This window comes from Cyprinodon variegatus, unplaced genomic scaffold (genome assembly GCF_000732505.1).
Source record: "Cyprinodon variegatus isolate N-32 unplaced genomic scaffold, C_variegatus-1.0 Scaffold347, whole genome shotgun sequence".
NCBI lineage: Eukaryota > Metazoa > Chordata > Actinopteri > Cyprinodontiformes > Cyprinodontidae > Cyprinodon > Cyprinodon variegatus.
In genome coordinates this window covers 716,495-731,192 of record NW_015150800.1, presented here as the reverse complement: position 1 = coordinate 731,192, position 14,698 = coordinate 716,495, and the positions used below count along the sequence as shown (strand labels likewise).

General features: G+C 37.2%; 1 protein-coding gene across 2 annotated transcripts in view; it reads left to right on the top strand.

Moving 5' to 3' along the window:
• LOC107091686 (E3 ubiquitin-protein ligase MARCH6-like) overlaps nucleotides 1-13,304 on the top strand; it is a 20,641-nt gene extending 7,337 nt beyond the window's left edge. The window contains exons 6-26 of one of the 2 annotated variants that reach the window (XM_015385763.1): nucleotides 696-876; nucleotides 1,042-1,291; nucleotides 1,527-1,585; nucleotides 2,968-3,000; nucleotides 3,205-3,256; nucleotides 3,374-3,432; nucleotides 3,535-3,615; nucleotides 3,874-3,942; nucleotides 4,108-4,182; nucleotides 4,350-4,484; nucleotides 4,572-4,691; nucleotides 4,814-4,914; nucleotides 5,050-5,187; nucleotides 5,345-5,537; nucleotides 5,624-5,693; nucleotides 6,773-6,954; nucleotides 7,042-7,176; nucleotides 8,837-8,926; nucleotides 9,901-10,033; nucleotides 10,452-10,587; nucleotides 11,228-13,304. In XM_015385763.1, coding sequence (XP_015241249.1) covers nucleotides 696-876; nucleotides 1,042-1,291; nucleotides 1,527-1,585; nucleotides 2,968-3,000; nucleotides 3,205-3,256; nucleotides 3,374-3,432; nucleotides 3,535-3,615; nucleotides 3,874-3,942; nucleotides 4,108-4,182; nucleotides 4,350-4,484; nucleotides 4,572-4,691; nucleotides 4,814-4,914; nucleotides 5,050-5,187; nucleotides 5,345-5,537; nucleotides 5,624-5,693; nucleotides 6,773-6,954; nucleotides 7,042-7,176; nucleotides 8,837-8,926; nucleotides 9,901-10,033; nucleotides 10,452-10,587; nucleotides 11,228-11,306 — 2,371 coding nt within the window. In that variant the 3' untranslated portion in view covers nucleotides 11,307-13,304. Of the gene's footprint in view, nucleotides 1-695; nucleotides 877-1,041; nucleotides 1,292-1,523; nucleotides 1,586-2,967; nucleotides 3,001-3,204; nucleotides 3,257-3,373; nucleotides 3,433-3,534; nucleotides 3,616-3,873; nucleotides 3,943-4,107; nucleotides 4,183-4,349; nucleotides 4,485-4,571; nucleotides 4,692-4,813; nucleotides 4,915-5,049; nucleotides 5,188-5,344; nucleotides 5,538-5,623; nucleotides 5,694-6,772; nucleotides 6,955-7,041; nucleotides 7,177-8,836; nucleotides 8,927-9,900; nucleotides 10,034-10,451; nucleotides 10,588-11,227 lie in introns of both variants that reach the window. The other variant, XM_015385762.1, reaches the window with a different exon arrangement.
• The last annotated feature ends 1,394 nt before the right edge of the window (nucleotides 13,305-14,698 follow it).

The window sequence follows — 14,698 nt, the reverse complement described above, 5'->3', positions numbered from 1 at the left end:
ATAAAAAGTCCAGGCAGACCTGCACATAAAATATGGTTTCAAATCTTTTCAATAATTATTGATATCGATCAATATGCATTTTTTTTATCGATAAGCTTTTTTTAAATATCGCCCAGCCCTATCTGGAACTATAATTATATAACTATAATTTCTCATCTAAACGATTTATTAGAATCTTTGATGATTAAAAACTCCAGAAACTAAGTGAATTGAAAACATCTTATCTTTGCTATTTTTCTTCTTTATATTCTTTTCCCATTGGATCATTGATAAACTTGAAGAATATGATTAAATGCAGTTATTACGAGATTTTTAGTGATATAAATCATACTTTATATAACTGGTTTTCAGGGTGTGGTAAACAGTAACATCTATGCTTTTAGCTAAGAAATACTGCCAAGAACTAAGGTTTTCTTTTATAATTGTCATTATCATGATAATATTATCCAATATCATGATAAGCTTTTAGGTGCAGGTCGCCCAGCCCTAGAAACCATTATGGAATCTGGAGAGTTAAACATATTGGATTTTAACACTTTTCACTTGTCTTAAATCCTGCTCAAACATGAAGATATGAAGGTTTTTCTTTCACTGCTCCTTTCATCCCTGTTTTCACCTTGTCACTGCCTTCTGTTATCTTGTATAAATAGAGAGATAATCACATACATTCGAACTTTTTACTTTTTTACTTGCAGCCAGAACCTGCTCGCTGACTGCCTCCAGGGCTGCTTCGTGGTCACTTGCACGTTGTGTGCCTTTATCAGTCTGGTGTGGCTAAGAGAGCAGATTGTCCATGGTGGAGCCCCACAGTGGTTAGAGCATAATCAACCCCCCCTGGTTCCGAACCAGCCTGATGGTCCTGCACAAGCTAATGAGGTGAGCTCAGTTTGCTGAAAGTCTGCTAGATTCCTGGTCAGTTTTCCTGCACAGGTTGAACGACACAGAAATGTCTACAACAAATCCTCTATTATTCAAAGTTGGGTTTTGCTGCCGAACCAGAACTCAAATTTGCTTCTTATTATACAATTCTTTGCTTTGCAGGATCCAGTCGCTAATTTAGCAGCCAATGTCCCGGCTGCTGCAGATGCTGCAGGGCCGCAGCTCCCTGCAGAGCACGGCCCCAACGAGCCGGCCCTGGCCAATCAGCAGGAAGCTGGCAACAACCGAGATGAAGGAGAGTTGGATGATGATGAAGGGGAGGATGATGATGACGACGATGGGGAAGAAGATGATGAGGAAGAGGAGGAAGAAGGCAGGGAGGATGCTGCTGATGCCAATAACGGGGGGCAAGGTGAGTTAATATCTAAAGTTTTGTTTTTAAATGCATTTTTGTTTCGTTCAGTTATTACTGAACTCCTATAAATGTTGTGTTTGGTTAATTAAGTTTAACACAAAAGAGATTTGAGTTTAGGTTGTCTTTCAGTTGGTCTATAACCATCTTCTTAACACTGCAACAGTTCACAAGGATCGGTAAGATTGTCAATACACCTTCCTGTTTCTCTGAGCATGCTTCCTCTTTGCAGAAGATTTGAACTGGAACGCTCTAGAGTGGGACCGAGCAGCAGAGGAGCTGACCTGGGAGAGGGTGGGCATCTTTATTTCCTTTTATCTGTATCCTGCCCTCTACTGATGACGTCTAACCTCACCGTATTTCTAACAAAGATACCAAAGAGTCCATTCATGACTACCGCCTCCAAGATTATTTAAGCTGAAAAACAAAATGTTCACCTTTCCCAGGTGTTTATATTTTTCTGATCAGTTTTTGAGGGTGCCATCAGTTATTAAAGGCGCTTTTGGTTTTATTTCAAGTTGTTTTTATGTTTTTTAAATTTTTAGGGTTGAAAAATAGCCTGATTACTAATAGAAAGGAATTACTTGACTACCAGCTTTACAGTTGTAGGTTTCACCTGCTAATACAGATTTAGCCTAAGTCCAGTTTTTCTTGAAGAATAAGAACATAAGTTTACAGTAGGAGGAGTATTAGTTTTATGCTTGCTCTTATGAGTGGTCTCTCTCTTTCCCTATGGGTACATTTCCAAATGCAGTAAAAAGAAATCATACTAGTAAAAAACTAAAAAAAAAAAACTTATGATAGAGACTAATTCACAAGATAGTTTTGTTGCTTCCACAGTTCTCCAGGATTTTATAATAACTATATATATATTTATATTATGGGTGGAACGGTTCACAAAATCCACGGTTTGGTTTGGTTCACAGTTTCGTGGTCACGGTTTTCGGTTTGGTATATGTTGATTGTTAGGAAAATCTATTATGTCTTGTATAGTACAATGCGTGTTGCACAATGCTAGCACACTGTTGCACTTTTATCCACAACTTTCTTTCCGCCGTCATCGTAGGTCACTCTAAATGCAAAGTGGTCCCATACAGCAGACCTATAAAATGCTGCTGGCACGTCTTCCAACTTCTGTTCTTTCCCACTCGCCATACCCACACAATTCTCCATAACAACTGATTTTTTTCTGCTACACTCGGCTGCTTCGCTTCTTCTTCTTCTTGTTTACTACTGGTGGTTGGCTTTGGTCGCAGTACCGCCACCTTCTGCTCTGGAGTGTAAACGCTTCGCCTATGAGAAAAAGGAGCTGCGCATGGACCGAACGCAACACACGCAAATCGAACCGAGACAGTCGAACCGGACGGTTCGGACGGTTTTCATAAAGCGTTCCATCCCTAAAAAAAAATATATATATATATATATACACACACACTTTTTAGATGTAGATCCCTCTCTTAATACTGATATTTCCTTAATGGCTGTCATTATTTCTGAATCATGCATGGTTTTTCATGGAGGTTCAGCTCAGGAAAACAAAACAGCAACTTAGCTGTTCTGTTACTTTCTCTACTCCGTTGCTTTCTCTCACTCCAGCAGCCTGAATGAACTATAGATATGATTTTTTTAGACATGCTAACTATTGTTTATAATGTTGTTCTCCATGTGTGTCTCAGATGCTTGGACTAGATGGTTCCCTTGTTTTTCTGGTAAGTAATTTCTTCCGTAGTTTAAAATCATCTTTTCAAAAATAATAACCCATCTCATGAGAAAGTATGATAGATTCTATTGCATCCTTTACAAGACCCCAAATTTATGATGTGTGAGGTTTTAGTGAGAACCACAACACTGAATAAAAATGTGTAAATACTTTCAAATGATCCCTCCTGTACCTTTGCTGTTTTTCTCTCTAGGAGCATGTATTCTGGGTGGTGTCTCTCAACACACTGTTCATCTTGGTGTTTGGTGAGTTCTTTCACTCTTTATATGGAACTTCAACCCTCTTTTTGCCCGTCCTGATATGATCACTTGAGGCTCGTTTTCAACAGTCCTATTCTAAACTACTCTGTATTTTCCATCAAGCCTTTTGCCCGTATCACATCGGCCATTTCTCAGTTGTTGGTCTGGGCTTTGAAGACTATGTAAGTTCACTGGAACAAACAATGCAGAGCTTTTCAATTAAGACTGTTTTGGGATCATTCTCCCTTGGATCATACGTATAAAAACATTTCTTGTGTCTGTAGGTCAAAGCGTCACATTTTGATGGCCTCATCACCACGATACTGGGATACATCCTACTGGCTGCTGCTCTTGTGGTCTGTCATGTATCCTCTTCGTACTGCAAATCCCTTTGTTTATCATCAAAATATATTTCATTTTATTGGGTATTAATCTAATTAACAACAAAAAGAAGCTACTAATTGTGAAGGTCAAGGAAATGATGCATAATTACGTTTTAAAACAAATAAAATGTGCTTTATGATTGGCTCATCAAATGAGCACTAGAGATAGACTATTTCTTAATAATTCAGGGTTTTTTTTTTATGTCGAATTGTTTGAGTCCTTAAGTGTGACTTCTGTAGGCATTGGCTTCGCTAGTGAAGTTCCAGCGGTCCAGACGCCTTCTAGGTGTCTGCTACATTGTTGTGAAGGTAAGCAAGAGAACCAGTGCTCAATATTTCTCTTTCCACACTTAGTTTAATTTCTGTGTAGGGAATTAGCAGAGCTTTCAATGTCAACAACAATTAGGATCGTTTTGATAAAATGAAAACAGACTTAATTGCAAGGCTCATCTCTTTTCTTTCTGATTGTCCCAGGTTTCCCTACTGGTTGTCATGGAGATCGGCTTGTTCCCGCTCATTTGTGGCTGGTGGCTGGACATTTGCTCTCTGGTACGCAAAGATGCAGAATGTAGATGTTATAATAGTGTCGCTTCCTGGTCTTTAAAAAAAAAAAAGAAGAAGAAGAAAACTTGTTACACTTTAACCTTTTGGGCTAATTTTTTATGGATTGTTTATGTGAAGAACTGAATTAAAATGTTGTCATTCTTTAATTGCAGGAAATGTTTGATGCAAGTTTGAAGGACAGAGAGCAGAGTTTCGACTCTGCTCCAGGTACCACAATGTTCCTCCACTGGTTGGTCGGCATGGTTTATGTCTTTTACTTTGCCTCCTTCATCCTTCTGCTCAGAGAGGTGACTGAACACACACAGCAGCTCGCAGTTATGAAAAACAGCATTGTAAAAATGTTATTTACTGTGCATACGTTTGTGTGTGATCAGGTTCTTCGACCAGGTGTGCTGTGGTTTTTGAGGAACCTGAATGATCCAGACTTCAACCCAGTGCAAGAGATGATTCACCTTCCTATCTATCGACACCTGCGGAGGTTTATACTCTCAGTGGTCAGTAAAAAAAAAGTCAGAATTTTGAAGCTTGCAAATGTTATGTGAGCTTTTCATTCATTGTCTCACTGGAACACTGGCAGTTGCAGTTTTTGTTTACCTCTGTGTGTTTTCTCTTCCAGGTGGTGTTTGGCTCAATCGTTCTACTGATGCTTTGGCTTCCGATCAGGATCATTAAACTGCTCTTCCCAGCCTTCCTTCCTTATAATGTCATGCTATACAGGTGCGTCGGAACCAAATGATGTCTAAATCGCTGTTCCTTCTTAGTTAGAGTAAAGAAAAACCAACCTGTGTGTTTTTTTACACATGTATCATAAAGTCAAGATTAGGAAACTTGTTTTCTGTGTTGCTCCTGCAGTGATGCTCCAGTCAGCGAGTTGTCGCTGGAACTCCTGCTGCTTCAGGTCGTTCTGCCTGCATTATTGGAGCAAGGTCACACTCGCCAGTGGCTCAAACGTCTTGTCCACGCCTGGACGTTCACAGCTGGATATGTGCTGTAGGTTTTATACTAATTACTCCATAGACATTCAGCATTTTTCTAAACACAGTTAGGCCATTTATAACTGTAAGCTGAGGTATAAATTACAAAGGTAATTTTCTCTCTTATCATATCACTTACTGTATGAAATTGTAAATAAATTGCCCTCCCACAGTGACCTTCACTCGTACCTTTTGGGCGACCTTGAAGATGATGAAAACCAACCAAATAACCCCCCTAATCGACTAAATAACAACCGCATCCCTGGGCTTGGAGAGGGGCTCCATGCTGCCCACCAGGCCATTCTGCAGCAGGGCGGTCCTGTGGGGTTCCAACCCTACCACCGACCCCCTAACTTCCTCCTTAAGGTACTTAAAAAAAAACAACTTTTAAATGATTCCAAGCGAGTTTTGTTGTTCATATGTTAATTTTTTTTCTTGATGTTCTTGTTTAGATCATTATGCTGGTGGTCTTCATGTGTGTGACTCTGTTACTTGCGAGTCTGCTCTGTCTCACGCTGCCAGGTAAGCATAACCTGCACTGTTAGATGTGCAGGTAAACAGAAATGAGACAGAAAAACACATCTTGGTTGATTTGGATAAAAAAAATGGACCGGTCAGATTTAATTAACTTTCTTTGATCACCAATTTTATTTTATTTTTTAATTGCAGGATCTGTTGTGCTGATTCTGTGATTTCTCCTTAAAGGTGCAAATGGGCAAATTTGATTAAAATAACATAAATAAAAAAATAAAAAAACACTGCTACATGTCAGAAGGAACCAGTTAGAGGCAGGAGGAATGTCTATGCAGTGAAAAAAGTTAAGCCATTAAATAAAACAGGGATAATATAATCTGCACTTTAATAGTGCCCTTTAACCAGACCGACATTACTCCCCAGTAACAACAAGGGTGTACACATAATTTCATACATTTTGGTTGTGGATGTGTGGGCTACAGGTAATATTTCTACTACCTGTTAGTGGACATATGGGCTCATAAGTTAGATAGGAATCTGGAAGGTTGTTGGTGTTAATGGCTGTAGGAAAGAGAGGTGGAGAGTTAAGGAGTAATCTTTTTTTGTGTGTGTTATTAGGATAATTATCGTTGATGAAGTGTGAGTTTATAAATAGTTTGTCCCGAGAGATCGCTTTTCAGAAAAAAGAACCATAGAGAGAATGCCTTAAGGTGTAAACACAGAGCTTTCCTTTAAACAAACTTTTTAAATAACACTTCTTAATGTATATGTATTAAATAACCATGAAACATGACAACAGATTTTGATAGAAATTGCAAGTTGAACAGTTTTAACAGTTGTTAATATTCAAATTAAACTCATTGCAATAATTATGATCATTGTAAAATAAAACAAAGATTTTTCATGCCAAGCTTGTAGAGGTTTTTGTTTTCATCTCTAGTAATCTTTATTTCTACCAGAATAAAACAAAGAACATTGAAAGGAAAGAAATAAAGTTCTTAGAGCAGTATATCAGAGTTATATTATTTCAGTGCCAGTATTTCTATCACATCTCACACTGTGTCTTGTGACCTTCCCTCTCTCTTTTTTCTCTGACAGTCCTGATGTTTCCTCTGCTTTGTCCTCAGTGTACGTGGGTCGTTGGCTGATGTCTCTGTGGATGGGCAGTGCAGTGGTCCATGAGCTATATACAGCAGCCAGCGGTCTGTACGTCTGCTGGGTCTCCATCAGAGCCGCCACTGTCCTGCTGTCCTGGATGCCACAGGGAAGGACAGTTATCATGATCAAAGTCCACGAGTGGACGCTTATGGTAATGCCAGTATCAGTCTCTTTGTCTCTGATGACAAAAACTCTGCTCTTCAAAGGTTGAATTGTGTCACTGTTTTTGTGACTGCAGATCTTTAAGACTGTTGTAGTGGCCGTGATGTTAGCTGGGGTGATTCCTCTGCTGTTGGGGCTGCTGTTTGACCTCGTCATCGTTGCTCCTCTTAGAGTCCCGTTGGACCAGACTCCTCTCTTCTACCCATGGCAGGTAGGACTATACAGTATGTCAATGTTTGGAATACAGGGTGAGATCAGATTTCAGAAATACTTAAATATCTAATTATTTATCATGTTTTCACATTAGATGCCAGTTTTTATTATTTTATTTGTTTTGCAGAATAGTTCTTTTTTAACATAAATTGCTCGACTTAGTAAAACTTTTAGGCATTTGCTATTTTATTAGAGTATCCATTTGGACTTTTCCACCAAAATGATTTAAATGTATAAACAGTGCCACTGCTAATTCTTAACTGGTTTTAGAAAATAACTAGTTCGATTTCCCACAACTACAGAGCAAAAAAATAAAGCATGTAATTATAAATATGTCACCCAGTCAATACTGAAGTGTTTTTTTTTTATGGAGGATAACAATAGAAGGAGGTCGTTAATCTTCATGCAATATTCATTTTAGTATACCAGAAAAAAACAAAAACAAAAGGATGCTAATAACACCAATATCAAAAGCTAGGTTTTTTTATGCCTGTTCTAAATGTTTCAGGAGGCCCATCAGCAGATCTGTAGTTTGTATCAGCAGTGCTGGAAAACGAGTTGAGCACCACCTTTACTGCAGTTATTAGCTCTACCTGTCTGTGTTTAAGATTTGAGTTGAAATTAGTTTTAAATGGAAAATATCAGCATCTGGTGCTGCTGTTTGGTTCTTTTGCCTAAAGAAACGTCTCCATGAGGTAATCAAACATTTGATTACTTTTGAAGCACAGTATTTGTCTTAAACTAGAGAGATCAAAAGCAAAGCAAATACAGCATCTCTTCACCTGTATCTGTTGAGGATAGCACCTCTACCTCTAGATTAACTGTGGAAAAAGCACTTATGCTGGGCAGCGATTTAGTCCTGGAACTAGTTTGATTCCAGGAACTTTTAAGTTAATCATTTCAACCTGTGAATGATTTAAAGTTGATGCGATGTTTTTTATTATCTATAGAAAGTTCATCATATTAATGAAAGAGAAAATAAAGTTAAAGTCCATAGAATAATGCTTTATTTGACTAAGTGCAACTAAGAATCACATTTGAAGGGAGGTTGAATTAGTTACTGGGGTCCTTGTTTTTGTTTCAAAGCTGTTTTGGACCTAATAGCTCATCCATTTAAAATATTTTTTCAGCATTAAAGTGTTTAGTGTTAAAGACCAGACTTTACATCTTCAAGTTCTTGATCCAGGAAGCAATCAACGGTATTTACAACATCCTCTTAAAGGGATGACTCTCAGACAGAACTAAACCTGAACTCTTTTCATTTGAAGCCAAACAAAGAAAGGATTTGCAAAAATCAAACTGCAGGTTTTTGCCAGAATAAACAATAAGCATTGATTCATGAACGCAGTTGATTATTTTTATCTTTGGTAGACCACTTGCAATCATCATCATCATTGCGTCCCTAATTTATTTACACCTGTATGAAAAAAAATGTATGGAGGGTAAATCAGACATGAAGAACTTAGATCTTATAGAATTACATTATGAGTTGGAAAAATTATACATGATTAAAGGAGAGGCATATATGACTGTTATATTTAATAAGCTAAGTATTTTAATGCTTAAGTTTAAATACTTTTATTAAAGAATATCCATGACACACAAAGGAAGACTTGTGAAAATAAATGCTGAACTCATGTTTCTGTCCTTTGCTCCAGGACTGGGCCCTTGGTGTCCTTCATGCAAAAATCATTGCTGCTATAACACTGATGGGCCCCCAGTGGTGGCTAAAAACTGTCATTGAGCAGGTGAGTCTCACTTTGCTCTTTCTTGCATTCAATCAGAAAGACAAAAAGCAGAAACAGGGATGTTTGAGCACTGTGCAAGATGCCAAAACAACTTGTTGTTTATAGACATGATATGAAACATTTGGCCTGTGATTCGAGTGGCCTGCAGATTTCTGTTGTAGTTTTATCTACCATCTATCTGGAGATGCAAACCAGTTACTTTGAGCTCAGTATTGTTGCATGCAGGACTGGTTTGTGCTTTTGTTTGTGCTTTGTCTGCTTCTCTTTCAAAAGGTTGTAGTCTACTGATAAAAAGGTTCTGTGAATAATTAATAAGACATTGAATGTAATAATAACACATTGTAGTTTTATTAGGCAGAACATGGCGTGATTAAATTATTGAGATATTTTGGGAAAAGGAAAAGTATTTACCTCTGGTTGCTTGTGTAATACATATATATATTTTAAGGTTATAAAAGGCTAGAGAATTATACAATACCTGTAAATATTGGTTATCTGTCATAACAGCAATGTCAATATCAGCTATTGATTTGGGCCAAAACTTTAATATCGGTCCATCCCTAGTTTATTTACATTTAGATAAAATACTAATGTATTTATGCTTTTTCTTGAAGTTTATTCTAAATAATTTTTCATTTGAATATGAAATATTATCATCATACATTTAGATGATTATTTAGCTTATTACCAAAGTGGCAGTGTTTGTAGTATTCTCCTTTCTGTGTGAGTAACAAAAGAAACAGTCATAAAAAATTATCTGTAAGCTGCCCTTAGTAGTTTAAGCAAAGAAATCCATATCAGTCCCTAGCTGTATTTCCATTAACCATCAAATTGTATAAATTGTAATTATGAAAAATAAATTTGCTAAATGAAAACACTGCAATTTTTTTATAGCTTTGGTTGAGGTGGTTTTTCAGTTGTATCGATATTCCAGATGTTTTTATCCAGTAAACAGCACCTCCTCCTTCCTGCAGGTTTATGCTAACGGCATCAGAAACATCGACCTTCATTTCATCGTCAGGCGGTTGGGCGCCCCCGTTATTTGTCTTCTGTTGCTGTCGCTGTGTGTGCCCTATACCGTCTCTAAAGGCCTCACACCACTACTGGGTACGCCTCTGAGTGTTTATCTTTCATGTCTCTGTGTTAAGGTTGAATATTTGATATTTTATCTTTACTTAAGTGAATAAATGTTGCTGTGTAGTACTAGTTATAGTCACTGTATCCAGAAAAAATAGAAAAGAAAGAATGTCAAGAAAGAATAAATGTAAATTTTGCTGCTTAAATCTACTTTCATTCTACAAACTATGTTCATTAAAATTTTACTTACTAGTTTTTTTTGTTTTTTTTTGTCCTTCGCATCGGCTTTACGTGAACCTTAATCTGTGACATTCCCTGTAATAAGTCCCACATTTGGCTTTATGTTTCATTTAGAGATCTGCTCTCATTCTTTTTGCACATGTGCGAGTCCTTTCCATTACTTATCCTCTTTAGTTTTTTGTTTTTCTTACTCTTTTTTTTTTTCCAGGAGTGCAGCCAGAGATGCAGATACTGGTGGAGAGGAGAATCTATCCGTTCCTGCTGATGGTGGTCATATTGCTGGCCATACTGTCCTTTCAGATTCGCCAGTTCAAACGACTTTATGAGCACATCAAAAACGACAAGTCAGCAGAATCTAACATCTATTTCATGACCTTCCTTATACAGTTTTAAAAAAATTACTGAACCATTTTACATTTTGTCTCATTCCAACTACAGACTTCAGTGTCTTTTATTGGAAGTTATTTTTTCCACATTGTGGTGGATAGATATGAGGAAGAAGTTAGACAATTAACTTCAAGGCTAACATTTTATGGTTATTTGAGAAATTTCTCAGGATCTGTCAGACTAGATAGAGATGATCTAAAATGCAATCATTTGGTCTGTTTCTTTGCACCATGTTTTAGTGTGGAAATCATTTTTTTAGGGTGTAAATCCCCTACCCTCTGAAAGGGAGGTACTTAGCATTGCTGCCTACTGTAGCACTGCTAGTGTTTTGGGAGTTTTTTTTGCAGAAAAAATGCAGAAAACTTTGGATACTCTCCCACTTCAAAATCATACACTACTTTAGTTTGTTTCATAGCATATTTATAGAAAAATAAAATCCAGGTTACTGTTCTAAAGGGTTTAAATGTTAAAATATACTTAATATTGTAAAACAACTGCAGTAACCTTTGTGTTTGTTTTAAACAAAGATTATAATCTAGTTGTCATTTTCAGTGTTTGTTTAAATTCACATGCTTTGTGTTTTTTGTTTTCCACCAGATACCTGGTTGGACAGCGATTGGTAAACTATGAGCGGAAGACGGGCAGGAGCTCCACCTCTCACAGCACCGCCTCATAAAGCTGACACCCCGCCTCACACCGGGGGCCTTCAGGAGCTCCTTTCTCTGTTGTTTCTCTTCTCATCTTCAAAGACTACATATCAAACCTCTGACTTCAGCCCCATCCCTTTCTTCTCCAGCATCTCCCACGGTTACAGTGTGGGAAGCAAAGACTTTGACAGGCAAACTCAAGCAACCGTCTCCCATGAAAACTCTGCCCCAGAAGTTTTCATGTGAGGTTAAAATTCTGAACAAAGTCTTTAAGCTTCTTAAGCTCTCTGCTTGAATCAAACTTGGCAGAATTAAACATCCCTCACTGGTCCTTCTGATCTAGTCCCCTGCTCAGGTGATATTTGTTTTATTTTCCAGAAGCTTGCTTCAAATTCAGGTCAGATGAGCTCAGCGTTTACCTTAGATTGAGCTTCCATTTGAAAACATTGGAGAAAAAAAATAAATCTGTCGTCCTTTATATAGTTTAGATTTGTGAAGGAGATCGTTGGCTAACTTCCATAGTCCTGCATCCATGGTTAACAGGATGGTTTTAATTTTAAAGTCTCTTCTGAGGCTGAGAAAAAAAATGATAAACAAAAAGGTTTCTGGTTGAAAATGTGAAGAACATGTTTTTCTTTTTATGACGTTAGTCTCCAAGTTTTAACAGTAGAGCCCTTCTAAAGCTTGTTTTTACACATTTAAAAACTGAATCATTTTAGCTTTGGGTAAAAAAAGATGGGAAAAGGCTTATTGCTGTCTTACAGAATCTAGGTTGAGCCGCTAAAGATGAATCTGGAAACTCTTTTTCTTCAGTGTGGCGACAGAACTAGAATTGAGCAAACACAGAGGTAACCATAACTACTGTGTTCAATTTTAAGTTCAGTTCAACTTTTCCCACCGTCACTGTTAAAACTAAAGAGCCTGGTAACACTTTAGATAATTGTATAAATGAACAGAAAAGAAAAGTGGAAATAAAGCAATAGATAAAATAAGGCAACACTGAATGTAGAGGTAGAAAACAACTACGGTCCACTTTGGTAAAACTTTAGCTGCTATGTTTTTACTTTCAGTAGAATATCTGAATATTTTGATAAGCTACTGTTGTCTCTATTAGGTCAAATAGATGAGAAAATCTAATTTCTAACTGGTTGGAGTTCTTTGTTTAAATTCTAACGCATACTGTGCGCGGTTGAAGTATTTACATGTCCCCAAACATTTCTAATTGGTAGAGATTTGTGATCCAGTCTGAAAAAGCTCAGTGAAACCACTCTTTTTCAGAAAACTTGATCAAGAGCTGCATTAAAGTGCTTTAAACTTTCAAATGCAGAAAAGGCTGGAGCTCAGTGATCTGTTCGCAGCTCTGCAGACTTCATGGAGTTGTAAAGTTTTTACAGTAAAGCTGAAAACTGAGCAGCAAGATTTAGCCTTTTCTGCATGGGGAAATGGTTCAAATAGGCCCTCATCTTTTCAAGGCACTGCAGTATTTCAAAGCTGCGTTTTCCAGCGCGTCACTCCTGAAGTTCTCTTTCAACGTGGGGTTTGGTGTATGTTCCATATATGCTGTGTATGGTCTGAATGGGAGTGGGGAATATGGAGAGAGACAGAGGCTTCTGAGTGGGAATCAGCCAGAGGATTGCTCTGATAAGTTCTTAAGATTCGCGTTTTAAGAAGTACAATCTGACGTAACTCGAGTTAGACACATTTTGATAACCGCATTAAACAGAACAGGAAATGATTGATGGTTGCTCCCCAGTTGGCAGTCTGATTCTCTGATGATTCAAGCTTCACTCAAAGGGCAGCTTCTATATTTCTGTGTCCATGATCGTATTTCACTAAAGCATGGAATCATGAAATGTTCCATGTATATCTAACAAACCAGCTTCAAAACTGCAAACTGAATCAGCCACAGGGAAAAAAACTGAAACAACACTGCAAAAACAATCTAGAAATAAGTAAAAATGTCTTAAATTGAGTCTATTTACCCTTAACTTGAGTAGGTAAATAAGATAACTTGCAAATGGAATTTTTTTTTTACTCTTAAGATAAGACAATATGCACTTGAAATAAGACAAAGCAATAGTTTTTTTTCTTATTTTAAATGTAAATTGTCTTATTCCATTGGCAAAGTGTCTCACTTACCTCCTTAATTCAAGAAAAATACAGTTATTTTAAGAAAAGAAATACCTATTTAGATTTGAATTTGCAGTGAAAATAATCGCTGATACCTGCATGGCGGTGATGTGTTTGTGTCCTCTGTATAATTTTAGAATGTCTGAAATGACGTGGTTTTTAATGACAAATGGAGCTCAGTTTGTATTTTTATCACTAGCCTCCTCCTAAACTACGTGTATTTTGGACAAGATGAAGTTTATGTAGTACACTCTTAACTTTGGGGAGATTCGCTAAACATCCTCGCCATGCCTCACTTCCTTCACCACCTACTGTTCACTTCAACACTCTGCATGTGAATATGAAACCTTACTGGCTGTTGGCTGCTCAGCCTCTCACTTGTTGGACCAAGTTCTCTACATTGCTCTGCTCTACTTTTACAATCTAGAGATGTTCTTTAACAGAGTTATGGACCCATTCTACAGAAAAAAACAGACTTTTAAGACCCTTTAGACATGCATGGGTGTTTAGTTGTTTTTCAGTGGTTAAAAAATAAAGACCCATACCTCTGAAACATTATTACTGCCAGTGAGAAGAGTCACATTTTCTGTTGTGTTCTGCAGTCCTAAAGAGAAGTTTAATTTATTTGTTTTGAATCAGTAATGGTCATGAAGGGTAACAGATGTTAATTAATTTACATATTCTACTGTGTTGCACTTTATGTTCCTTTTTGCAATTATTTCAGTCTGTTACAATATCAACATAGCTGGATTTGCATTTTAACAAGACTGATGCTGAGACAGCGGAATTTGTCGGCAGCGACTGCCTGGTAGAAATGATTTTTTTTTTTTGTTTCTTGTAATGAATTTCACATTTTAGTTAGTATTAATACTTTTCTGCCAAGGCGGATCGTAAGTTTGGCTTTATTTCTAGTACCCGTAGCTCTGCTGCTGTGTTGAATGCTCAGAAAGATGCTATAAAGTGACCTTTTTAGTACCTTGGAGCTGAGCTGGACGCAATGAATTTTAATGTTGAATTTCAATTTCTAGAAGCAAATGAGTTCTATTTTTTTATATGTGCAAAAAGGCAGTGGCATGTACTGTAACGTGAAATAAAACGTAAAAGTTTTATTGATTGTTGATTCTATCATAGACAATAAAATATGTTATAACAGAAAAAGGGGATATCTGTTGTCTTTCAGATGAGCACTGGCAGCTAGACAAACTCCTGAAATTGAAACTTTATCTTATCATAAATATAAATGTTGCCCCTCACCTAAAAAAAAAAAAAAGGTTCTTGTTAATTTATTATT